At 41.4% G+C, this 24,978-nt stretch overlaps 2 protein-coding genes across 2 annotated transcripts in view; one reads left to right on the forward strand and one right to left on the reverse strand.

The window, feature by feature from the left end:
* TBCE (tubulin folding cofactor E) overlaps positions 1 to 5,490 on the forward strand; it is a 131,558-nt gene extending 126,068 nt beyond the window's left edge. The window contains exons 17-18 of the mRNA XM_011935757.1: positions 4,876 to 4,967; positions 5,181 to 5,490. Of these exons, the coding sequence (XP_011791147.1) occupies positions 4,876 to 4,967; positions 5,181 to 5,273 (185 nt within the window). The 3' untranslated portion in view covers positions 5,274 to 5,490. The remainder of the gene's footprint in view (positions 1 to 4,875; positions 4,968 to 5,180) is intronic.
* Positions 3,782 to 24,978, reverse strand: part of B3GALNT2 (beta-1,3-N-acetylgalactosaminyltransferase 2) — an 88,581-nt gene continuing 67,384 nt past the window's right edge. Inside the window, exons 8-13 of the mRNA XM_011935759.1 lie at positions 22,515 to 22,593; positions 15,163 to 15,346; positions 12,117 to 12,242; positions 10,722 to 10,881; positions 9,664 to 9,720; positions 3,782 to 6,849 (exon numbers count right to left, since the gene is read on the reverse strand). Coding sequence (XP_011791149.1) covers positions 6,715 to 6,849; positions 9,664 to 9,720; positions 10,722 to 10,881; positions 12,117 to 12,242; positions 15,163 to 15,346; positions 22,515 to 22,593 — 741 coding nt within the window. The 3' untranslated portion in view covers positions 3,782 to 6,714. The remainder of the gene's footprint in view (positions 6,850 to 9,663; positions 9,721 to 10,721; positions 10,882 to 12,116; positions 12,243 to 15,162; positions 15,347 to 22,514; positions 22,594 to 24,978) is intronic.

Here is a 24,978-nt window from a genome sequence, read left to right on the forward strand (position 1 = left end):
TCTCGGCCTCCCAAAGTGCTGGGATTACAGGCTTGAGCCACTGCGCCCGGCCTGTAAATTGTATTTTTAACCAAAAGCCTGAGATCTTGAATGGCATAGACTTTCAGAAGCATTCCCCAAGCCTGTTGCTGTTTCCAGGGAGACTGTGACACTGGGTTTGGGGTCTGCTTCTCATCCCTTCATAAGAGAGGAGTTGTGTCCTGGTGAACTGAATTCTTATGGGAGGTTTGTGACTTTGCTGACTTTCTACTTCTGCTCCTGACGGATCAGGAGTCCCTGCAAAAACAATTTGTAGATGCTCTTTTAATGGACACCCTGAAATGGTTTTGGGAAAACTACCTTAGAACTTAAAAAAAAAAAAAAAAAAAAAGTGCTACTGGAACTGAATTACTTTTATTTGGAAAATAAATATGCTTGTGTCAATAAATTAGATCCACATAACTTACCTTAAACTTTCACTCAAAATAAAAATGAAATTATAGTCTATTTTTGAGTTTGCCATGATACTGTGAATTCTCAAGATTAAACTTGACTCATAGCTAACTGCTAAAATATAAACGGTAAATTTAGAGCAGTGAGGATTTAAATAAATGAAATACACATCAGCTTAATGACTCTAGTACACGGGGTTTGTTTCCCCGTCAGTGCAGTAAATTCCCATTGATTTTTAAATTCGTTTCTATCAGATAAAGCAAGCTTATCGTGGTGTTGCTTATATACAGAAGGCTTTACTTGTGTTCAGAGAAGCAGCTTTCTGATTGATAACCATCCATTTAGTGTTAATTTACCAGAACGTCTCCATTTTTATTTATTCACAATCTAGTTTCTACTCCTGTAATACGTAATTTGGCTACTGCTATATAATGGATTAGAATTAGTGATCTCCCCCTTCATTATTCTGTTTGCAAACTTAAAATACTGCCAGTGAAGGCCCTGGTGGACACAGACTAGTCAGAGGGCCAGGACTGTTTAATGTTTTTATTGTTTTTCAGACGGGGTCTGGTTGTCACTCAGGCTGGAGTGCAGTGGTGCCATCTCGGCTCACTGCAGGCTCCATCACCTTGATCCCGGGCTCAAGTGATCCTCCCACCTCCGCCTCTTGAGTAGCTGGGACTATAGGCATGAACCACCACACCCTGCTATTTTTTTGATTTTTAGTAGAGATGAAGCCTCGCTATGTTGCTAAGGCTGGCCTCAAACTCCTGAGCTCAAGCTGTTCTCCTATCATCACCTCCCAAAGTGCTGGGATTACAGGTGTGAGCCACCATGCCTGGAGGGCCAGGACTTTCTGTGAATGTTTTTGGCCTTCGATGTCTTTGCGTGTTTCCTTTTGCCTTTGCAGATACATCAAATCAATTAATGGGAATGTCACCACTATGGAGTATTTGCTCAAGAATATTGTCATCAGACCTGCTTCGTTAAGCTTTCCTCTGCAGTCTTCCTCTGGAAGGCACTGAGGTAGACCTGTCAAGTCCTGTCATCTGGGCACATGCCTGAATGCAGCCCTTGGCTGGGGGTGACAGTGCCACCTTACCCTTCTCTACTTCCACACTGTACACCTGACTGGTATCCCAGGTCTTCTGAGATTCAGTTAGCCATTTTGGGAACACCCACTACATTCATGCTGTTTTTATTAATCTTCGGGTAGAGCTGCAGAGATTCGACTATCCATAGAAATTATATGTAAGAATTACTACTTTCAACTGTTCAGAGTCTGAGTCCTATATTCTATAAACTCAGCAGTAAACCAGCAGATTACGAGGGTTCTTTTTTCCCCCTTTTTTATTTGCTTTTCTGTTCCTCAAATGTGCACTCACTCACTCACTCATACAAAGGTTCTTAATACTAATTCTTATGCCACATGCTGCGAATATGTAACCACTACCATAGGTAAACGTCTTCTAAAAAGAAAAGTAATTGCCAGGCATGGTGGCTCACACCTGTAATCCTAGCACTTTGGGAGGCCGAGGTGGGCAAATTGCTTGAGCCCAGGAGTTCGAGACCAGCCTGAACAACATGGTGAAACCCCGTCTCTACAAAAATAAATAAATGCAAAAATTAGCTGGGTGTGGTGGTGCATGCCTGTAGTCCCAGCTACTTGGGCAGCTGAGGTGGGAGGATGGCTTGAGCCCAGGAAGTTGAGGCCGCAGTGACCTGTGATTGAGCCACTGCAATCTGGCCTGGGTGACAGAGTGAGACCCTGTCTAAAATTTAAAAAAAAAAAAAAAAAAAGCAGTATCTTTTTTTAATCTATTAGATTAGTAAAATTAAAATAATACTGGCTGGCATGAAAAAGCAGTATACCCTTTTTGTAAAGTCATGTGGGAATTACTATACAAAGTTAAAAATACACATATGGTCTGAGCAAGCATTGTGTCTTGCAGCATTTGTGATGGTAAAGATAATAAGAATCTAAATACTTGCCAGTGGGGGAATGGTGAATAAGCTCTAGTAGAACCACACAGCACACAAGGCACTGTCATGTGTCACTGAGGAGAATAAAGCAGGTCTAGAGCTGCAGTGTCCAGTGTGACTGCAGTAACCACATGTGGCTAGTTAAATTCATTAAAATAAAATAAATTCAGTTCTTCAGTCATACTCGCCGCATTCCAGGTGCTCAGTACCACATGTGGCTGCCATATTGGGCAGTGTATGTCTAGAGGACATGGCATGGAATTAGCATGAAAAGCTATACCATCATGTCATAAAGAAATACAAATGTAGTAGGTCAATGTATTATAAAACCTATACATCCTTTTTTTTTTTTTTTGAGACGGAGTCTCATTCTGTCACCCAAGCTAGAGTGCAGTGGCATGATCTTGGCACACTGCAAACTCTGCCTTCCGGGTTCAAGCAACTCTCCCTGCCTCAGCTTCCCAAGTAGCTGGGATAACAGGCGCCCACCACCACACCCAGCCAATTTTTGTATTTTTAGTAGAGACAGGGTTTCTCCATGTTGGCCAGGCTGGTCTCAAACTCCTGACCTTAGGTGATCTGCCCACCTCAGCCTCCCAAAGCGTTGGGATTACAGGCGTGAGCCACCGCACCTGGCTTAAAACCTATACATCCTTATATGAACATAGAAAAAAAAAGGCCTAGAGGTAAACCTCTCAAATTTTTAACATTGGTCATAGGCAGGTAAAAAGAAATAATTAGCTATTTCCATATTTTCTGAATGTTAAGACAGTCATGTTAGTATATTAAAAATGGTAATGCTATTTATTGCATACAAATTGCTACTTTCTTCTATAGAACCGGTATGAGTAGGCAGATTTTTTTTGAGACAGGGCTCACTTTGTTACCCAGGCTGGATGGAGTACAGTGGCGCGATCATGGCTCACTGTAGCCTTGACCTCCTGTGCTCCAGTGATCCTCCCAAGTAGCTGGGACTAGAGGCGTACATTGTTATGCCTGGCTAATTTTTTATTTTTTGTAGAGATGGGGTATCCTCATGTTGCCCAGGCTGGTCTCGAATTCCTGGACTCTGATCCCTCTGCCTCCCAAAGTGCTGGGGTTACAGGTATGAGCAGGCCAGGCAGATTTCTTATTAGAATTGTTTTATGACCAAACTTTCTGTTTCTGTCACATGTTAGGAGTATGTCATTTCCCACTGGTGTGCAGCAGTTAACCCCTTCTCTAACCAGGCTCCAACAATGAAAGCCAGTCCACCTAAATCTTTTGAAAGGACTAGACTATCACATATTCACACACGAAAGAGCAAATTTTGTTAATTAAAATTATACATTCTATTAACTGTATTCAATACATTCCAAAAGGCCAGTTTTTATTCTAAAATAAAGATAACATTTATTATCACAAGTTGCATAAAAACACAGCTTTTACAAAAATGATTTTTGATAGAAAAATATGTTTGAATACACTGTGATATTTGTAGGAACACCACACTATTGCTGTATCTCCAGCTAAAGCTTCAAGGAAACTCTGTTTCTCATAATCAAAATATCCACTATTTACCACAACCCATCTTTGGAAAGAAGTTCATAGTGTATTCTGAACAAGCCAAAGCGCTGACTGGGAAGTGACATTCCCATGCCTGGCAGTCACTTGTGTATGTTTAACAGTTACACGTGACATAATTACAGAACGGTGGCGCTGGAAGGGACTTTGTAGATCATTTAGTCGACACCCTCATTTTACAGAGGAGGAACTAAGGCCAGAGTTGAGAGATGTCCTCAGGATACCTGAGTCCCATTCCAGTGTTTGTTCAGTAATTCATAAGGAAGTCATCACAAAGGTTTAAAAAGAAAACGTTAATGACTCACTCCCATTATTATTCTGTGCTGAGAGTATCATTCTGGTTTATTCAGATTAAGAACGAAATACACTACTGAAATGGTATGAAACTCACTGTCAAAGGGCACTTAGGTCCGTTGGCTCCGTTTCCCACAGTTCCCCAAATGAACACGTGGTACAAAGACTCAGGCTTTCCCCTAATTACTTACTTGGGTAAAGTGACTTGGGTAAAATGACAGATACGGCCAGGCCCTGGGCTCACGCCTCTAATCCCAGCACTTTGGGAGGCCAGGGCGGATCACGAGGTCAGGAGTTTGAGACCAGCCTGGCCAACATGGTGAAACCCCGTCTCTACTAAAGATACCAAAGTTAGCTGGGTGTGGTGACGGGCACCAGCTACTCGGGAGGCTGAGGCAGGAGAATCGTTTGAACCCGGAGGTTGCAGTGAGCTGAGACTGCACCATTGCACTCCAGCCTGGGCAACAGAGCGAGACAGTCTCAAAAAAAAAAAAAGACAGCTACAGCTATCATTGCAGTGATACTGTGGTCTCATCACATGAGCTAGTTTTACAAGTAAGTGTCATTTGAGAGAACGGATGGACTTGTCTTGTCTTTTGATAGGCTCCATGACAATTCAGAAGGTGAAGGGATGGCTGTCACGTCTTCTCAAAGTTCCTGTGTCAGACCTTCTGTTGTCCTATGAAAGTCCCAAAGTAAGTTGCCCAGGAAAAAACAAAGTCAAGCTTCGTCCTCATGACATTAAACTGTCTCTAGATAGCAACAGTTTGATTCTAAATGGAGACCATAGATCTGTTTGATTTTAAGGGTAAGCTACTGCCTGGGGACGGGGTGGGGTAGAGTGTGTGTAACATGCTTTTTCAGATCTGTCTTAATCACATCCTTCCCTACCTTCCTTCTAATTTTAGGAGCCAGGCATAGAAATCAAGCTGGAAAATGACCTACAGTCATTACGTTTTTATTCTGTGGAAAATGAAGATTGTCTATTAGTGCGATGGTAACAACCAACTAATAAAATTTAGAGACTACACTGCTTATCATGTCTGGGGTTCATCGGAAATAAATGATCCACTGGAACAATTCTGTCAAAAACAAAGGGGTTTACAACTTGCCCTAAGGATAACAAGGGATGTATTTTCACCACTGATGTAGTTTTTGTTGGGAAGCGACCATTTCTAGGCTTATACATAATAGCAATAATAAAGGCTTTGACCCTACCAACAATTTTCTGATCTTATTTCATATTTATTTTTACAGTTCATCACTGCATTTCATGATAAGATTTAAATATTAAATAGAAACTAGCTAGCCTAATAAAATCTGAACACAGTTAATGTCTGTCATAAGACTAGTTTTAATGGAATTCTTTATTGATACTACTATTTTAAAGGGTTACTAAAACGATTTGGTCATTTTGGGAAATGTCCCTTAAACTTGGGGAGACACATTCTCTACTCTGTATAACAATATGCTATTATCTGTCTTCTCAGTTGCACTATTTTCTAAGAGTACTTAAATTAATCACATGCTTTTCCCTACAATTATACCTAAGCTGACTGTATCTTCTTGCATAGAAGATAACCAGCTCTGATTGAAATGTACTCATATTAGGTAAACTTTAGGCAATGATAGGAGGAAAGCAAAACTAATTCTTTCAAAATGTCAACAATTTAGAAATATCCTTCCCAATGCCACTAAAACCCTGAGAGGTATTTGCTTTTATTCATACTCACAAAAATTTAGCATTTAAAAACTATGAGTACTAAACTGTGACCTTCAGGATTTATGTTAGATGGCAGAAAGAAAACTTGGGTATTAGTCTACCATATAAATGGACTTCTTTAAAAGCAAGGTTCAGAACTGAGAATCATATTGGTTCCTCTTCAAGTTCAAGTTGCCCACTTCAGAGATCCACAAAAATCTGACATTATTTCCAGAAACCCCAAACTTTGGTATAAGTGACCACTGCTCAAATATGTGATCACATGATCACACAGCATTCCTGTGAGTTCTTTTTGTCTGGTAATTATCCTCATTAAACTCTACAGAGCTATCCTGCAGTCCAGGTTGAAACTCAAACTCTCAGCACTACAGATTCTGAACTAGGCCAAGTTTTAACCAAAAATTACAGGTAATGGTGAATTACTAATTAGCCACAATACATCAGGATTTAGAAATTTTTTTTTTTTATAAAATAACTTGGTATTTTTCTGATAATCTTCCAATATATAAACTTTTCTTATGCTACAGTACCAGCTGATTTTTAAGAAGAAAATTTGTGCAAACATTAAGAAATACCGCATTGGTTCTGGGTGAAAGTGCCAGTCTGGAACTCTCTGGAAAGACCGTACAGTCTACTGCTAAACCCTGGGACTCCTCAGACTTGCGCTCAGATTATCGTTTGCCTGCCCTGATTTTAGATGCTGCTAATTCAAGTCCCTGTTATCTTGCTTCACATCGACAAGGATCACCGCACCGTTCCTTCAGTTTCCACAGTTCTGTCAGTTCCCATGGAGAATACTGAGGAGAAGACAGCATTCCTGTCTCACAGGTCTTCTCACACAGCCACAGGCTGTCCTGTTGGAAAACAACCAAAGCCGATCTGAGAGTGGTGAAAGTGTTCTAAGAGCGTCAGAAAGTCTGCACGTAGACAGTTTTTATCTATTCGAATGATGCTGAAATTACTTCAAGGATAACTCCATGTGTGGACTAACTGGTGAGGTTTGGGGGTGGCACCTCCTGACTGGGGAAAACACCAGGTCCCTGTGGCTGTGGAATACAGAAACAAGGCAGTGTGTGGATGAAGAGTGAGTCAACAAATGCCATGCATTCTGTAATGAACGATTTTAGAAACCACAAGTGAGTTTCATGTTTGCTACTAAAGGTGTGTCTATGGCAGTATTAATAACAGCTATTATTCTGATGGAATGCTTACAATATTGTGGGGACTCTACCCAAGCACTTTGTAAATATTTCACTCAATTCTCACGGTAACGCTGTGAGGTAGGAGCTATTTCCCGCTTACAACTGAGGAACAAACTAAGAGTTAAGTAACTTGTTCAAGGTCACAGGGCTGGTAAATGAAGAGGAGGGATTAAAGACTCCCAAGCTCAAGTTCTTAACCACTAGACTATTTCCTAGCTACATGAATTGGCTTCTGTTTTCAGCAATATAGCGGAACACAGGAAGAAACTCATTCAAAGTTTTGACAACACAAAAATGTTGGGCAAAATTAAACACCTTTATAAGCATGGCTGAACTCATAAAGCAAGAAGAAACCAGGTAGGAAAAGTGCTGAGTCAGCATGTGCCCTGAAGGCGGCTGCTGATCCTTGGGTTATGAAAGGCCAAGCCCAGGGACAGGAGGCCAGTGGGAGACTGACACAGAGCTAGGATCTCTGAGGGGCCACAGCCTTGGGGGGTATATAAGAAAACAAACTCGGCTTGTCTGTCTCAGTCTTGCCCCTCAGTGGGATGGAAAGGAGTCTCTCTCCCCTGAGCGCCTACCCACAGCTTGCACTTAGGCAGGTCTGGGGCTGGTAGTCAGTCTGTGTAAGCCCAACAGTTCCAAGTCAAAAATCTGAAGTATTCATAGATGGTATTCATAGAGGGTAGTTTTCCTAGGTGCATGGTAGAAAACAGTGTAAATCCTCTCTGTAGGAATGCATTTTAAATAAGGACTCAGTTTCCAAAGACAACGCGGTCACAAAAAAAAACAACAAAAACAAAAACAACTTTTCAACACATCAGAAAACAAGCCCCATGAACAACAGTCTGTAGAAACAGGAAACTGCAGAATCAGACCCAGCAAAGACTACAGATCCCAGAGTTATCAAATACAAAAATAATTCTATTCAAAGATGAGACTGAAAGTACAACAAAGGAATCGGACTATCAAAGTGGACTACATAGATGTGGGTTGACTTCCGAGAGCTGCTCTGGGGCCCCAGCTCTATGCTGGGCTTCTTATGACTGACACTGCATGTGCCTTCTGTCCCCTGCACCTTCGATGGCCAAAGTGGAAGTTGCAAGAATCCAGGACTTAACAGAAATCTCTAAAGCTAAAGTCAGCTTTGTGCTTGGTTTCTTCCCAGGTCTCTAGTTTCCATTTTGGTCTCTGCAGATTCATTTTTTTTTTTCTGGTTCAGCAATACTGTGTTTTAAATGATGTCTTATATTTCATGCAGTGTCTTATTTGTATCAGTCAGAAGAGTTGAAGGATCCTTAGACTGCCACACTCAATCAGTGGATTCTGTCGTTATTATTATTTTTTTTTTGAGACAGGGTCTCGCTCTGTCACCCAGGCTGGAGTGCAGTAGCGTGATCTCGGCTCACTGCAAGCTCCGCCTCCCAGGTTCATGCCATTCTGCTTCAGCCTCCCGAGTAGCTGGGCCTACAGGCGCCCGCCGCTACACTCGGCTAATTTTTTTTGTATTTTTAGTAGAGATGGGGTTTCATCGTGTTAGCCAGGATGGTCTCCATCTCCTGACCTCGTGATCCGCCCACCTCGGCCTCCCAAAGTGCTGGGTTTACAGGCGTGAGCCACCACGCCCAGCTTTCTGTTGTTAAGTTTTAAAGCTGAAAATAATTTCTGATCAAATCTATGGAAACTGAATTTTTTGTAGGTAGGGGAACTTTCATTTATAACCTTTTGCTTTAAACTCAGAAAAATACTGTATGAGAAATAACCTAGGTGGATTATAGCAAAATAACCTGGTGAATTAAAGCAACAGCATAGCTATTATGGTAGAAGATCCTCATTCTTTCTGCCCATGGTGTGATATACATTACAGGCTGAGCATTCCAAATCTGAAAATTTGAAATCCCAAATGCTCCAAAATCCAAAACTTTTTTTTTTTTTTTTGAGACAGGGTCTCTCTCACTCTGTTGCTCAGGTGGGAGTGCAGTGGTACATTCACAGCTCACTGCACCCTCGACCTCCCATGCTCAAGTTGATCCTCCTACCTTAGCCTCCTGAGTAGCTGGGACCACAGGCAGGCGCTGCCATGCCCAGCCGATTTTTTTGTACTTTTTGTAGAGATGAGAGTTTTGCCATGTTGCCCAGGCTGGTCTTGAACTCCTGGGCTCAAGTGATAATGCCCACCTTGGCCTCCCAGTGTTGGGATTACAGGCGTGTGCCACTATGCCAAGCCCAAAACTTTTTGAGAGCCAACATGACACTCAAAGGAAATGCTCACTGAAGCATTTCAGTTTTCAGATTTGGGATGTGGAACTTGTTTTAAGTACAATGCAATTGTTCTAAAATCCAAAAAAATCTGAAATCCTCAATACTTCTGATCCCAGGCATTTTGGATAAGGGACACTCAACCTGTATATAGAAATCTCACCTCCTCAACTCTTAAGAAGCCTGAGGCCATCCCCAAAGACTTACCTGGTATCTTTTAGGTCCTATGGCTGCCATCCAGATGCCCATGCTTACATCTTCACCCTATACATGGCCCATAAAGTTTAAATTAAAAATTTTAAATGCTATTTTATTTGTAAAGACAAAACCATGGCCACTCCCATCATAAACCACCTTTCTACTTTTTTGCTTTGTTATTATTCTAATATGAAATAGCAAAAATAGATTCACACAAAGTCAAAGTTAGTGGCCTATGAAGCACCCCCACCACAAGGTAATAAGATGAAACCGCGAGTAGACAACCCATCCTTCTCGTGGACCTTAAGCTTTCAGGACGCACTTTGGGCTCCCTCCTTAGGAATTAAAATCTTTCTATTCCTCCAGGGACTATACTTTTTTTGTGTGTGTGAGACCGAGTCTCCCTCTGTCGCCCAGGCTGGCATGCAGTGGTGCGATCTCAGCTCACTGCAACCTCTGCCTCCAGGTTCACATGATTCTCCTGCCTCAGCCTCCCAAGTAGTTGGGAATACAGGTGTGCGCCACCATGCCTGGCTCATTTTTTGTATTTTTAGTAGAGATGGGATTTCACCATGTTAGGCTGGTTTCAAACTCCTAACCTCAAGTGATCTGCCTGCCTCAGCCTCCCAAAGTGCTACGATTACAGGCATGAGCCATAGTGCCTGGCCTCCAGGGACTACGCCTGTAAATACTAGCTGAAAACATAAGTAGGCTCAAAAAAGATTTAGGAATAGAATTTAAAGGCAAGATTTGAGGGATATGGGGTGCATCCTTAACCTTTGAGAGGTGATTCCTATACAGAGAGTAACGTGCTTTTCCCTAAGGTAAGTGGGTTCTGCTTTTCATGATGGAATGCTGAGTGAGATGAAACTTGGTGTGATGAGTGTATACGTAGGTGCGAAATCCTTTATTTTTTATTTTATTTTTTATTATAGAGATGGGGTCTTGCTATGTCACCCAGGCTGGTCTTGAATTCCTGGGCTCAAGTGATCTACCTGCCTTAGCCTCCCAAAGTGCTGTGATTACAGGTGAGAGCCACCATGCCAAGCTAAGAAATTCTTAATTACCTGATAGGTCTTTAACCTCCCCGAGTTGCTTGCCAGCCAGCTGACGATGTCCTTGGAGATCACATACCCTGACCCACATGCAAAGGCAGGGTAAGCGGGGCTGGGGTACTCCAACTCCTGCCACTTTCCGGTTCGGTCAACTGCCCAATTCAGTCTGAAACTGAGATGAAAAATAATGTGGACTCTTTTGTTAGTCTGACACATATCCTGCCACTATTAAACTTGACTCCTTTATCATCACTACAAAGGAATAAACCTGTAGAAGTGAGGAAAAAAAATAAGAAAATTTTTTTTTTTGAGACGGAGTTTCGCTCTTGTTGCCCAGGCTGGAGGGCAGTGGCGCCATCTTGGCTCACTGCAACCCTGCCTCCCAGGTCCAAGCGATTCTCCTGCCTCAGCCTCCCGAGTAGCTGGGATTACAGGCATGCGCCATCATGACCAGCTAATTTTTTATATTTTTAGTAGAGACAGGGTTTCACCATGTTGGCCAGGCTGGTCTCGAACTCCTGACTTCAGGTGATCCACCCACCTCGGCCTCCCAAAGTGCTGGGATTACAGCTGTGAGCCACTGTGCCCCGCCAGAAAAAAAACTTTTTTAATCTAAGGAAAGGAATTATCATTTATCCAGTGTTGTTTTAGATAAGATTGGTATGTTAAATTTTCTCAAAGTTGCATTTGTAAAGTTTCTGAATGAAAAGCACTAGAACACCCTGTGTTTTAGTACATATGAAAACAAAAAACCAAATCACTAATCCATATTGTATTCCTGAGGAAGCACAGAAAATGGTTTCAGAGATGCGTCACAAACTTATTCTAACAAAATATACAGTAGCTTCTAATGTGAATACCATTTATTTCTTTGGTGTAAGAATAAAAGCCATATTGTTTTCCCTCCTTTACTACATTAGCCTGAGGCTTTTCATTTAAACAAATTTTCCTCCAATTGTACAGTAATATAAAATTTATAATTATTTTTAAGATAGGGTCTCCCTCTGTTGCCCAGGCTGCAGTGCAGTTGCAAAATCATAGCTCATTGCAGCCTCCAACTCCTGAGCTCAAGCAGTCCCCCTGCCTCAGCCTCCCAAGTAGCTACGGGCTACAGGCTCACATCACCTTTTTTAGTTTTTGTAGGGACAGGGTCTTGCAATGTTGCCCAGGCTAGTTTTGAACTCCTGGCCTCAAAGGATCCTCCCACCTCAGCTGTCCCAAAACTCTGGGATGACAGATGTGAGCCAGCATGACTGACCTAGAGTAATGAAATATATATTAACCTAGGAGTCTAGTAAGAAATTGTATATCCCAACCACATTTTCAAAAGAAAAGGATATTTTATGCTTAATTAATTACATTTGATCAGGTACATGAATGCCACTGGGCTAAGAATGGTTAACTTACTTTCCCCACCAAAAATTAGGCCCATCCAGATTCTTTTGGGCAATCCTATTAAATACAGCTTCGAGGTCTATGTAACAGTCGTCATCTGTCTTCAGCAACAAATTGAAGCTGGTGGTTTCCATAGTCCTGTTGACACAAAAGGGATATGAAAGTCAGTGCAACCAGACAAAGAAACAAAGAAACACCAATGCAGTGGCGTCACCAACACTTCATTCAAAACTGTACCTGTCATTATCTGTATTTCTTATTCCTCAAATGTTGAGAATATTTGCTCTAACAAAATTTTGCTGCTATCAACTAAGGCCATCACTTGGTCTTTACTAAGTGGCATAACACAGAGAAGTACTAAGCTGATTTTAAAAGGTAAAGGAAGAGCATGAGGAAGGAAAATATCTGGCTTAAGTGGAACATACGTTCAAACAAATGCTTCTTAGGCACCATTCAAGTCCTGCTGCCAAATCTATTAAATGTCTGAACCCTACCCTGTGTGTTCTTAATAACAAAGGCCCAGCATAATGAATTAGGTGTTACATCTGGGCCTCTCACACAGAACACTATTGTACAATATGCATCTGATGCTACTATTTATATTACACTCAAAATATTTTATGGCTTAAAAAAACCTGACTTATTATACTGAAACATATTTTCCCTTGGAAACAGCTTCCAGCAACTAAACCATTATAAATGACCTGGAAGGCAAAGGAGAGTGACTTCATTATCTAGACGTAAAATATATAATCCTGACTAAAGACAAAATTGACTCCTTCATTTCACATTGACAATCCCTGTACAGCTGTTTAAAAACGCAGTTTTGCTAGGGGGCCAGTCATATGTCAGAAATCTCAATAAAATAAATTTAGAATTTCATTAGGTCAAAGAATGGTGAATTTAACAATAATGGGTCCACACCAAACAGCATCACCCCATGTTTCTAAAGTTTATTTCCAATTAATAGCAAAAGGCATACATAATATTTGCTAATTAGAAATAAATTTTCATGATAAAGAATATCTGGGTCACTGATAACTGAAATAAAGAGGAAGAAATAATGAAACTCATTTGCAGTGTGGAGATGGGCGATGCCAGCTATGGGGATGCAGGTCCCAGATCAGAGTCCTGTTGAAGGTTACTGCAGTGATCCAGGGAGAGAAGGTGGCAGTCAGAATAGTGGCAGTGGAGACAAAGGGAGAGGCTAAGATACTTCCACACCTGGGAAATATCTTGCTCTAAAGAGAGTCCTAGAACCCAATAGCCCTGACTTCCCACCCTTGGGACCTCCATGCCCATTCCTCACCTCAGCCTCACCTATAACTGCAACTCTCGTTTGTGGCCCCAAATTAAAAGGAGGTTCTTTTTCTTATTACAGCTGTCTAAACTTAACCAGTATTTGACACACCCAGATTTCCAATCCTCATTTACTTCTGCCCTCTACCCACAGGATGAGTTCCAAATTATATGAATTTGCCCCAGCTGGCCAGGTATGGTGGCTCACGCCTATAATCCCGGAACTTTGGGAGGCCGAGGCAGGAAGACTGCTTGAGACTTTATTTCTATTTATAACTAACTAACTAACTAAATAAATAAATAAATACATAAATAATTTGCCCCAGCTAAGAAACATTACCTTCCATAAACCAATTAAACCATCTACCCCTAAGGACCAGGGAACTGTATCCATAAAGTACTGTTCTTGGTAACTTCCCACTCTGTCTAGGGCAACAGAAAAGAAAAGAAGGAGGCAGACCCTGGGCCTCACCAAGGAACAGGAGAAGGTTTTTAAAAATAAAAGTGAAAAAAATAAAAAGAGAATACCCTTTACAGGTTTGGCCTAATCAGAGATACAGTTTGAAAGTTTTAGCTCCATGGTAAGGATAGACAGTATCAGGAGACTCAACAGAAAATTCTGAGATCCTAGAGTAACTAATAATTCTAATAACTATACATGTTAAGATTTCATATATATATATGTTACTATTATTATATATTGTTACTGTTATTATTGTTATAAAACTAGGAGTTACAAGTAAGTTCCAAGAAACACTGGAGGGTCTGGGAAATTATAAATACGATTGCTTCTGGGAGTTGTGGATTTTCAGTAAGCCAGCTATATGAGTTTTAGAATCAGGGAGGTAGTTTTTAACTGGATGCAGTAGAGACTGGAAGTATAAGGTGGATATTCAGTAGAAGAGAATTTCTATCAGTAACCTAAATGTGAGTGACTATAACTGGGGAATCTGGGTAGGTGGGTATAAATACAACTAAAAATGAACCATTCCCAAACTCACTGATTGTTGTCTAATGCTGGCTTGAGAAAACCAAGGCAAGTAGAAATGACTCAAAATGAATCAATTTTTGCCTTTTTCTTCTTTTTTTTTTGAGACAGAGTCTCACTCTGCTGCCCAGGCTGGAGTGGAGTGGTGTGATCTTGGCTCACTGCAACCTCCGCCTTCTGGGTGCAAGTGATTCTCATGCCTCAGCCTCCTGAGTAGCTGGGATTATAGGCGCTCGCCACCACACTTGGCTAATTTTTGTATTTTTAGTAGAAACGGGGTTTTACCATGGCGGCCAGGCTGGTCTCAGACTCCAGATCTCAAGTGATCTGCCTGCCTTGGCTTCCCAAAAGTGCTGCCGGCAGGCACAAGCTACCAGCCAATTTTTGCCGTGTTTTTGATAGGTTAATATCACATTGTGGATCTTTATCAAAATAAAGAGGCAGCATCTTAGAAGCTTAGTTTTCACAAGGAACTGGGATACAATAGGTCATATCCCAGGTGCTCAGTGGCCTTAGGTTTGTTTTTATTTGTTGAAATCTCAGTGGTTTGAAGTTGATAAATTGTCTCGATAGCAAAAGAACAATAAGACAGGCACAGTGTCACGCGCCTGTAATCTTAGCTACTCAGGAGGCTAAGGCAAGAGGTTTGCTTGCACTCAGGAGTTCAAGACCAGCCTAGGAAACATAGTAAGAACCCCATCTCAAAAAAAAAAAAAAAAAAGAAACTAACAATAAAACAAGTTCTACCTACCCAGCATTTTTACAACCTACCATCTATAGAAGTTCAATAATTTTGCAGGAACATTACGATAAGTGTCGACAACATCCACAAAAACAATATCATCATAGATGCTGCTTTCCTCCTTCAGTAAGGCATCTTCCTCATGGAGATTCCTTATATGATCAATAAGTCTTTGAGGGCGAGAATGAAGGCTGTGTAAGAGAGCATCACCTTCTAAAAAGGAAAAGTTGAGAGTTGGAGAAAAATGCTATTGTAAACTTACCACTCAGAACTTATGATGTACACTACAGTTCTTTGCCCAAGGTAACCTAACAGAAACACATGCAGTTGTTTGGAACTTTAGGTAGAAAAATGGGAACTCTCATACACTGCCAGTAGGTTTAAGTGGATGCCCCCACTCTGGAAAGCAATTTGGCAATATCTATTTAGGCTGAAAACGTGTACACCTTATGGTTCAGTTGAGGCCACTTGTAGATATATCCCTACTAACGTTATTTCACATGAGGCTATTAATTACAGCACTGTTTGTAATTGTGGCAGAAAAACGGGACCAACCTAAATGTCCACTGAGAGAAAAAAAAGTAGCCAGGTTGTGGTATATTCACATCATGAAATATAGCAGTTAAAAAAATTACCCTGATCTTGCGTGTTAAAAGGATTGAGATGGAAAAATAAAGTTGAGTGAAAATTGCCAAGTGATAATACAGTATGACGCCACAGATATCAATTATAAAATATTCAAAACTATGTTATTTAAAGACATCATCAGGCGTGGTGCCTTATGCCTGTAATCCCAGCACTTTGGGAGGCCGAGGACGCTTAAGCCCAGAAGTTTGAGATCACTCTAGGTAATACAGGGAGACCCCCATCTCTAAATAAAATTTAAAAATTAGCCAGGCATCGTGGTGCATGCCTCTGGTCCCAGCTTCTCGGGAGGCCAAGGCAGGAGGATCCCTGGAGCTCAGGAGTTCAAGGCTGCAGTGAGCTATGGTCATACCACTGAACTCCATCCAGCCTGGGCAACAGAGCGAGACCCTGTCTCAAATAAATAAAGAGATGTAAATATGTTCAAAGTAGAAAACTAAGAATGGGAAGGGCACACATGAATTTTAGGAAAGTGGCACCCCGTTTGAGGAGAAGGAAGAGGAATACATCTAGGGAGAATCACAACAGGAAGGTTTCAGCTGCACCTACAGTGTTTTCTTTCTTTCTTCTTCTTTTTTTTTTTTTTTTGAGACAGTCTCGCTCTGTTGTCCAGGCTAGAGTGCAGTGGCGTCATCTCGGTTCACTGCAACCTCCACCTCCCGGATTCAAGTGATTCTCCTGCCTCAGCCTCCCAAGTAGCTGGGATTACAGGCGTGTGCCACCACGCCCAGCTAATTTTTGTATTTTTAGTAGAGACGAGGTTTCACCATGTTGGCCAGCTGGTCTTGAACTCCTGATCTCAAGTGATCCACCTGCCTCAGCCTCCTGAAGTGTTGGGATTACAGGCGTGAGCCACCGCACCCGGCATATAATGTTTTCTTTTTTCTTTTCTTTTTTTTTTTTTTGAGACAGAGTCTCACTCTGTTGCCCAGACTGGAGTACAGTAGTATGATCTCAGCTCACTGTAATCTCCACCTCCCAGGTTCAAGGATTCTCCTGTCTCAGCCTCCCTCGTGAATAGCTGGGATTACAGGAGCCTGCCACCATGCCCAGCTAATTGTTTGTATTTTTACAAACAATTGTAAAAACTGTTTGTAACAAGAGGCGGGGTTTTGCCATGTTGGCCAGGCTGGTCTCAAACTCCTAACCTCAGGTGATCCACCCACCTCGGCCTCCCAAAGTGCTAAGATTACGAGTATGCGCCACCGTGCCTGGCCATATTTTATTAAAAAAAAAAAAACACACAAACGAATATGAAAAAATGTAAACATTTGTTAATTCTGAGCGCTGGGTACCTGGGAGTTTCAGTACTATTTCTGGTGTATTTATGATTATTTCCTTTTTTTTCTTTTGAGACAGGGTCTTGTTCTATCACCTGGGCTAGAATGCAGTGGTGCAATCACAGCTTACTGCAGCCTCAGCTTCCTGGGCTCAAGTGATCCTCCCATCTCAGCTTCCCAAGTAGCTGGTACTACTGGCACCTGTCACCACACCAAGGAAATTTTTAAGTTTTTTTGTAGAGATGGGGTCTTGCTATGTTGTCCAGGCTGGTCTCGAAATTCTGGGCTCAAGAGATCTTCTTGCCTCAGTCTCCCAAAATTCTGGGATTACAGGCGAGAGCTACTGTGCCTGGCCAAGATATTTCATAATAAAAATGATTACTAACGTGCTTAAAAGACAATTTATCTGCCACTTCACAAGTTAATGAGTCACTTGTCACATGTGTGCAGGGACTATCCCCAGATCCTACTGATTTAAGGCAATTCTTTCGCTGTGGCAGGAGACGTCAGGATTTTCTAAAAATGTCTCAATCAAATTAAAGAAAATTTTTGAAAAACACAAAGAAAGTGAGCTGCTGAGGGTGGCAAAGGAAATGAAATACAATTTGCCACTGCACTCTTTATCACTGCAACTGGAAAGGATGAGGTGGGGAGCTGAAGGCCTACATCTGACTTCTGCCTCTCATGACTTGTGAGATACTGGACAAGTTCTGTTGTCTCTAGACCACAGCAGTCTCGCTTGTAGAAAATGGTGCTGGATTCAATCAGTGATTCTTGGGAATGCTTTGCTGAAACGCAGATTCCTGGGTCCTAAGCCTAAAGATTCAGTAGGTCTGGGGTGCAGCCCAGGAATCTATTTTTTTCCTTTTGCCCTGCTTCCCAGGAATCTGTATTTTTAATGGCCACTGCTGCGACCCTGATGCAGGCAGATAGAACACAGACCAGCCTTTGAGAAACACAGAGGTATATGACCTCCTGTTTTTTTGTTTTTTTGAGATAGAGTCTTGCTCTGTCACCCGGGTTGGAGTGCAGTAGTGCTATCTCAGCTTATTGCAACCTCTGCCTCCCAGATTCAAGCGATTCTCCTGCCTCGGCCTCCCAAATAGCTAGGATTACAGGCGTGCACACCACGCTTGGCTAATTTTTGTATTTTTAGTAGAGACAGGGTTTCATCATGTTGGTCTGGCTGGTCTTAAACTCCTGACCTTGTGATCCACCTGCCTTGGCCTCCCAAAGTGCTGGGATTACAGGCATGAGCTACTGTGCCTGGCCTGAACTCCTATTTAGACTTACAATTTTTTGACTTTACGGTAAGGTAAAAACAATACATGTTCACCAGAAACCATGCTTTGAGTACACATGCAACCATTCTGTTTATCATGTGACTAGTCTTTAATTATGTGAGATGTTCAATCCTTATTATGCAATAGGCTTTGTGTTAGATTATTTTGCCCAGCTGTGGGCTAATGTAAGTGTTCCGAGCAAGTTTAAGGTAGGTGAGGCTAAGCTGTAACATTCGGCAGGCTAAGTGGATGAAATGCATTTTCAACATACATTTTTAACTTAAGATGGGTTCATCAGGGTGTAACATCGTAAGTCAAGGAGCATCTGTATAATTTAACACTTGAAGGAAAGTGAAAGTGTTATAAAATTATAGTAACAGGAAAATGGCTGGTAACAACAGGAGTGCAGAAATTAAATACAAGCCTTTTAGACTAGGAACACATTTTGTTTCACTGCATGTATCTGAAAAATATGAGCATAAATTAATATGTCAGGAACATGAAAGGATGTCTGCTTTTGCCACTTCTATTCAACATACATATTCTAGCCAGGACAATCAGATAAGAAAAATAAAAGGCATCCGGATTGAAAAGGAAGAAGCAAAACTATCTCTTCTTACAGATGAAATGACCTTGCATGTAGAAAATCATAAGGTCTAACTATAAAATGATTAATACATGGACCTGTTCGGCAATGTTGCAGCACACAGATCAATCACAAAAACCAACTGTATGTTTATATACTCGCAATGAACAATCTTGAAATCAAATTAGAAAAACAATTCCACTTACAACAGCATCAAAAAGATAACATAAGTATTTAAGAATGTAACAAAAGAAGTGCAAGACTGTTGTTTTTTTTTTTTTGAGACGAAGTCTCGCTCTGTTGCCTGGGCTGGAGTGCAGGGGCGCGATCTTGGCTCACTGCAAGATCTGCCTCCTGGGTTCACGCCATTCTCCTGCCTCAGCATCTCGAGTAGCTGGGACTACAGGCACCTGCCACCATGCCCGGCTAATTGTTTTTTGTATTTTTAGTAGACACGGGGTTTCACCGTGTTAGCCATGACGGTCTGGATCTCCTGACCTGGTCATCCGCCCACCTCAGCCTCCCAAAGTGCTGGGATTACAGGCGTGAGCCACCGAGCCCGGCCTAGAAGTGCAATACTTTTATACTGAAAATCAAACATCACCGAAGGAAATTTAGTAAGACATGGATGCTCAGAGACTTAATACCGTTAACATGGCAATACTCCCCAGGTTGATCCACAGACAGAATGCAATCCCTGATGGGAATGTGAACTAGTACAACCACTATGGAAACAGTGTGGAGATTCCTTGAAGAACTAAAGGTAGATCTACCATTTGATCCAGCAATCCCATTACTGGGTATCTACCAAAGGAAAATAAATCATTATATGAAAAAGATACTTGCACATGCATGTTTATAGCAGCACAATTCGCACCTGCAAAAATATGGAACCAGCCCAAATGCCCATCAATTAATGAGTAAAGAAAATGTGGTATGTATGTGTATATATACAGAATACTACTCGGCCACAGAAAGAAACAAAATAATGGCATTCACAGCACCTGTGTGGAGCCAGAGGCCATTGTTCTAAGTGAAGTGACTCAGGAATGGCAATGCAAACATCGCATGTTCTCACTCCTAAGTGGGAGCTAAGCTATGAGGCTGCAAAGGCATAAGAATGATACAATGGACTCTGGGGACCCGGTGGGGAAAGGGTGGGAGGGGTAGGAATAAGACTACACATTGGTTACAGTGTACACTGCTTGGCTGATGGGTGCACCAAAATCTCAGAAATCACCACTAAAGAACTTATTCATGTAATCAAACACGACCTGTTCCCCCAAAACCTATTGAAATTAAATATATCTTTATTCATATATATGAATATATATATATATATATATATATATATGCGCAATCCCGTAAAACATTCCAGCTAGGTTTTCTTTTTTTTGCACAAATTGACAAGCTGATCATAAAATTCATATGGAAGTGCAAGAGACCCAGAATAGCCAATCAAGCTTGATAAAGAACAAGGTTAGAGGATTCACATTTTCTAATTTCTTATTTTTTTTTTTTGAGACGGAGTCTTGCTCTGTCACCCAGGCTGAAGTGCAGTGGCAATCTCAGCTCACTGCAACCTCCACCTCCCAGGTTCAAGCGATTCTCCTGCCTGTCTCTGGAGTAGCTGGGATTACAGGCGCCCGACAGCACGCCTGGCTCATTTTTTTTTTGTATTTTTAGTCGAGACAGAGTTTCACCATGTTGGTCAGGCTGGTCTCGAACTCCTGACCTCATGATCCACCTGCCTCAGCCTCCCAAAGTGCTGGGATTACAGGTGTGAGCCACCACGCCCAGCCTCCCAATTTTAAATCTTACTAAAAAGCTACATAATCAAGACAGTGTAGTACTGGTTAAGGACACAGACATACAGATCAATGGAAGAGAATTAAGAGTCCAGAAATAAATCCTTACATTTACAGTCATTGATTTTCAACAATTATGGGTGCTGGGACAACTGGATATCCACAGGCAAAATAATGAAGTTAAACCTCTATTTCATGCCATACATGAAAATGAACATGGATCCAAGGCCTACGTATAAGTGCCAAAACTATAAAATTCTTGGAACTGTAAAACAAAACACAGATCTTTGTGACCTCACATTAGACAAATGGTTCCTTACATATGACAGCAAAAACGTGACAAAACTGGACTTCATCAAAATTTGCTTTTGTGTGTTAAAGGGCACTATTTGTAAAGCGTGTATCTGATAAGGGACTTGTATCCAGAATATATAAAGAACGCTTACAATTCAACAATAACAAAATAATTTTATAAATGGGCAAAGGATCTGAACAGATATTTCTCTAAAGATATACAAATGACCCTCTCTCTCTCCCCTCCTTTCCTCCCTCCTTCCCTCCACCCCTTCCCTCCCTCACTACCTTCTCCTTCTCTCCACCCCTCCCTCCCTCACTTCCTCCCTCCTCCTCTCTCCCTCACTTCCCACATCTAGTTCACATACCAGAATAATTCACCCTTTTAACAGTGTGCAGCCTGAGCAATATGACAAAACCCTGTCTCTACAAAATATTTAATAATTAGCTGGGCATGGTGGCATGCACTTGTAGTCCCAGCTATTCAGGAGGCTGAAATGGGAAGTTCACTTAAGCCCAGGGAGGTTGAGCCAAAGTGAGCTGTAATCATGCCACTGCACTCCAGACTGGGCAACAGCGTGAGGCCCCGTCCCAAAAAAAAAAAAAAAAAAAGAAGAAGAAAAACAATAAAACAAAAAAGGAAGATACACAAATGGCCAATAAGCACATGAAAAAAATGCTCAACATCATTAGTTATTATGGAAATACAAATAAAAATCACAATGAAATAACAATTTACACCCACTAGGATTGGTATGTTTTAAAAGACAGACAATTTAGTAAGTGTCGACAAGAATATGGAGAAACTAGAATCCTCATATACGGACTATGGAAATGTAAACTGGGCTGCTGCTTTACAAAACAAACGGGCAGTGCCTCAAGTGATTAAACACACAATTACATGACCCGGGTCTTCTACTCCTAGAGATTTAAGAGAAATGGAAATATATGACCACACAAAAACTTGTACCTACATGTTTACTATAAAATTATTCATATTCAAAAAGTAGAAGCAATCTAAATGTCCATCAATTAATGAATGAATAAAACAGGGCATATCGATGCAATAGAATATTATATGATCATAAAAAAGAAGTACTGACACATACAAAATGGACGGACCTGGAAAACATGTTACAGCAAGAAACCGACACACAGAGCACATACTGTACATTTCCATTTATGTGAAATGTTCAAAATAGGCAAATCCATAGAGAAAGAAAGCACATCAGTAGTTGTTAGGGGGTGGGAGGTTGGGCAGGGAAGAATGAGGAGTAACTGCTAATGGGTGTGGGGTTTCCTTTTGGGAGATGAGCCGGTTGTAGAACTCTATGAATACACTAAAACCACTCAACCACTTTAAAAGGGTGACTTTTATCTGAATAAAGTTTTTTAAAAGACAAAAAAAACCTCCTTTTCTGTCAAGTATAAAGATTAAGTGTATGAGATTCAGTGTATTTTTCAAGTTTCAACTAGCCAACTTACCCTGAATAGTATATATAAAACCACCTGCAACTCCCTCCACACCTTCCAAGAATTCATGAGGCAATGCACCCTCCCCAGCCTGAAAGGAATAAGAATGTACTCAATGTTTCGTTACTAAAAATACATTTATCATATTTTAAAATCGATTTGACAAGTCATAATATGACTCCACTTGCAGCAGATAAATGCATCTAAGATGCTGGTGCACTAGAGGCTTATAATATCAGGATGACATATGGTATTCTACTATTTTTGTTATCTAATTACAATACTAAAGATAAGGTATACCCAACATTCCATAAGGTGTTCAGAATTGCAACTTACATAGAATCATATTTATGTACTTGCTACTCTAATGGTACAAAAAGCAATTTATTTTATATCCCAACCCCACCACTTAAAAAAATATATATTATGACCTTTGATTTTTTGGAAACTAAAAATTCTCGTGAGTTCAAATACATCTTGGCACACTTTAAAGTTAAGTGACAATGCAGAGAAAGGCTCAAAATCAACAATCTAACCCAAATATTCAAATTGAACTCTACTGAATATTGATTTAAATTTTTTTTTTAATTTTTAAATTTTTTTTTTTAAATAAGAGACAGGATTTCACCACGTTGGTCAGGCTGGTCTCCAACTCCTGACCTCGGGTGATCAGCCTGCCTCAGCCTCCCAAAGTGCTGGGACACCCGGCCTAATTTCATTTTACAGACAGGGTTTCACTCTGATGCTCAGGCTGAGTGCAGTGGTGCAATGATACCTCATTCTAGCCTTGAACATACAATCTTCCCACCTCAGCCTCACAAGTAGCTGGGACTACAGGTGTGTGCCACCATGCCCAGCTAACATTTATAAATTTTTTTGTAGAGAAGAGGTCTCAGTGTATTGCCTGGGCTGGTCTTGAATTCCTGGGCTCAAGCGATCCTCCCGCCTCGGTCTCCTGAAGTGCTGGGATTACAGGTGTGGGCCACTGTGCCCAGCCTGCTGATGTTGTTGAAGGTGCCTAAGCCTATCGAGCCAGCAGCCAATGATAGTCCTTTCTACCTCTTAGAATGGAGAATCTTTCATTATTAGAGAGTTATCTCTCTTCAAAAGTTACCCAATGGCCTTACTCAGAGTGAGCTGTTTCACTTCTGTATACAGTAAACCACTATGGTACATCTACCAGAGTATTGTCTGGCTGTTGTGGGCTAGATCAGACTGTTAAGAGTCCATATTCAGTGTATTTACAGGATTTTTTCTACACCTTCATTTAATCAAGAGAGCTACTGCTTGGCTATTCTTAAACAGATCTTTTCAGCAGAGTTGTACTGTACAAAGCAATGTTTTAAGGCCAGTAGAACAAGTCATCTGAGGTCACTGTAGTAACTTGTCATTTAATTTAAAATATGTCTGTAGGCCAGGCGTGGTGGCTCACACCTGTAATCCCAGCACTTTGGGAGGTGGAGGTGGGTGGATCACGAGGTCAGGAGATCAAGGCCATCCTGGCTAATATGGTGAAACACTGTCTCTACTAAAAATACAAAAAAATTAGCTAGGCATGGTGGTGCGTGCCTATAATCCCAGCTACTCTGGAGGCTGAGGCAGGAGTATCACTTGAACCCGGGAGTAGGAGATCGCGGTGAGCCAAGATCGTGCCACTGTACTCCAGCCTGGGTGACAGAGCGAGACTCCATCTCAAAAAAATAAAATAAATAAAATAAAACGTTTGTAGCCAAATGCTGTGAAAATTACTAAAGGTGCATGCTACAGATTCCAACCTTGTAGTTCCATAAAAGATTGTATATGCTTTATTTGTTATTTACTTTTTTTTTTGAGACGAAGTCTTGCTCTTGTCCCCCAGGCTGGAGTGTGATGGTGCCATCTTGACTCACCACAACCTCCACCTCCCGGGTTCAAGCGATTCTCTTGCCTCAGCCTCTCAAGTAGCTGAGATTACAGGCACCTGCCAGCATGCCTGGCTAAATTTTGTATTTTTAGTAGAGACGGGTGTTTCACCACGTTGGCCAGGCTGGTCTCGAACCCCTGACCTCAGGTGATCCGCCCGCCTTGGCTTCCTACAGTGCTAGGATTACAGGTGTGAGCCATCGCCCGGCCTACTTATTTACTTTTTTGAGACAGAGTTTTGCTCTTGTTGCCCAGGCTGGAGTGCAATGGTGTGATCTTGGCTCACTGCAACCTCTACCTCCCGGGTTCAAGTGATTCTCCTTCCTCAGCCTCTCGAGTAGCTGGAATTATAGTCGTTAGCCACGATACCTGGCTAATTTTTGTATTTTTAGTAGAGATGGGGTTTCACCATGTTAGTCAGGCTGGTCTCAAACTCCTGATCTCAGGTGATCTGCCCAACTCGGCCTCCCAAAATGCTGGAATTACAGGTGTGAGCCACAGCGCCCAGCCTATGCTTTATTTTTTATTGTATATTTCTGTATTGTTTTGGCTTTAGAACTCAATAGTAATTTCT

This window comes from Colobus angolensis, unplaced genomic scaffold, assembly GCF_000951035.1.
Source record: "Colobus angolensis palliatus isolate OR3802 unplaced genomic scaffold, Cang.pa_1.0 Scaffold148, whole genome shotgun sequence".
In the NCBI taxonomy this organism is placed as follows: Eukaryota; Metazoa; Chordata; class Mammalia; order Primates; family Cercopithecidae; genus Colobus; species Colobus angolensis.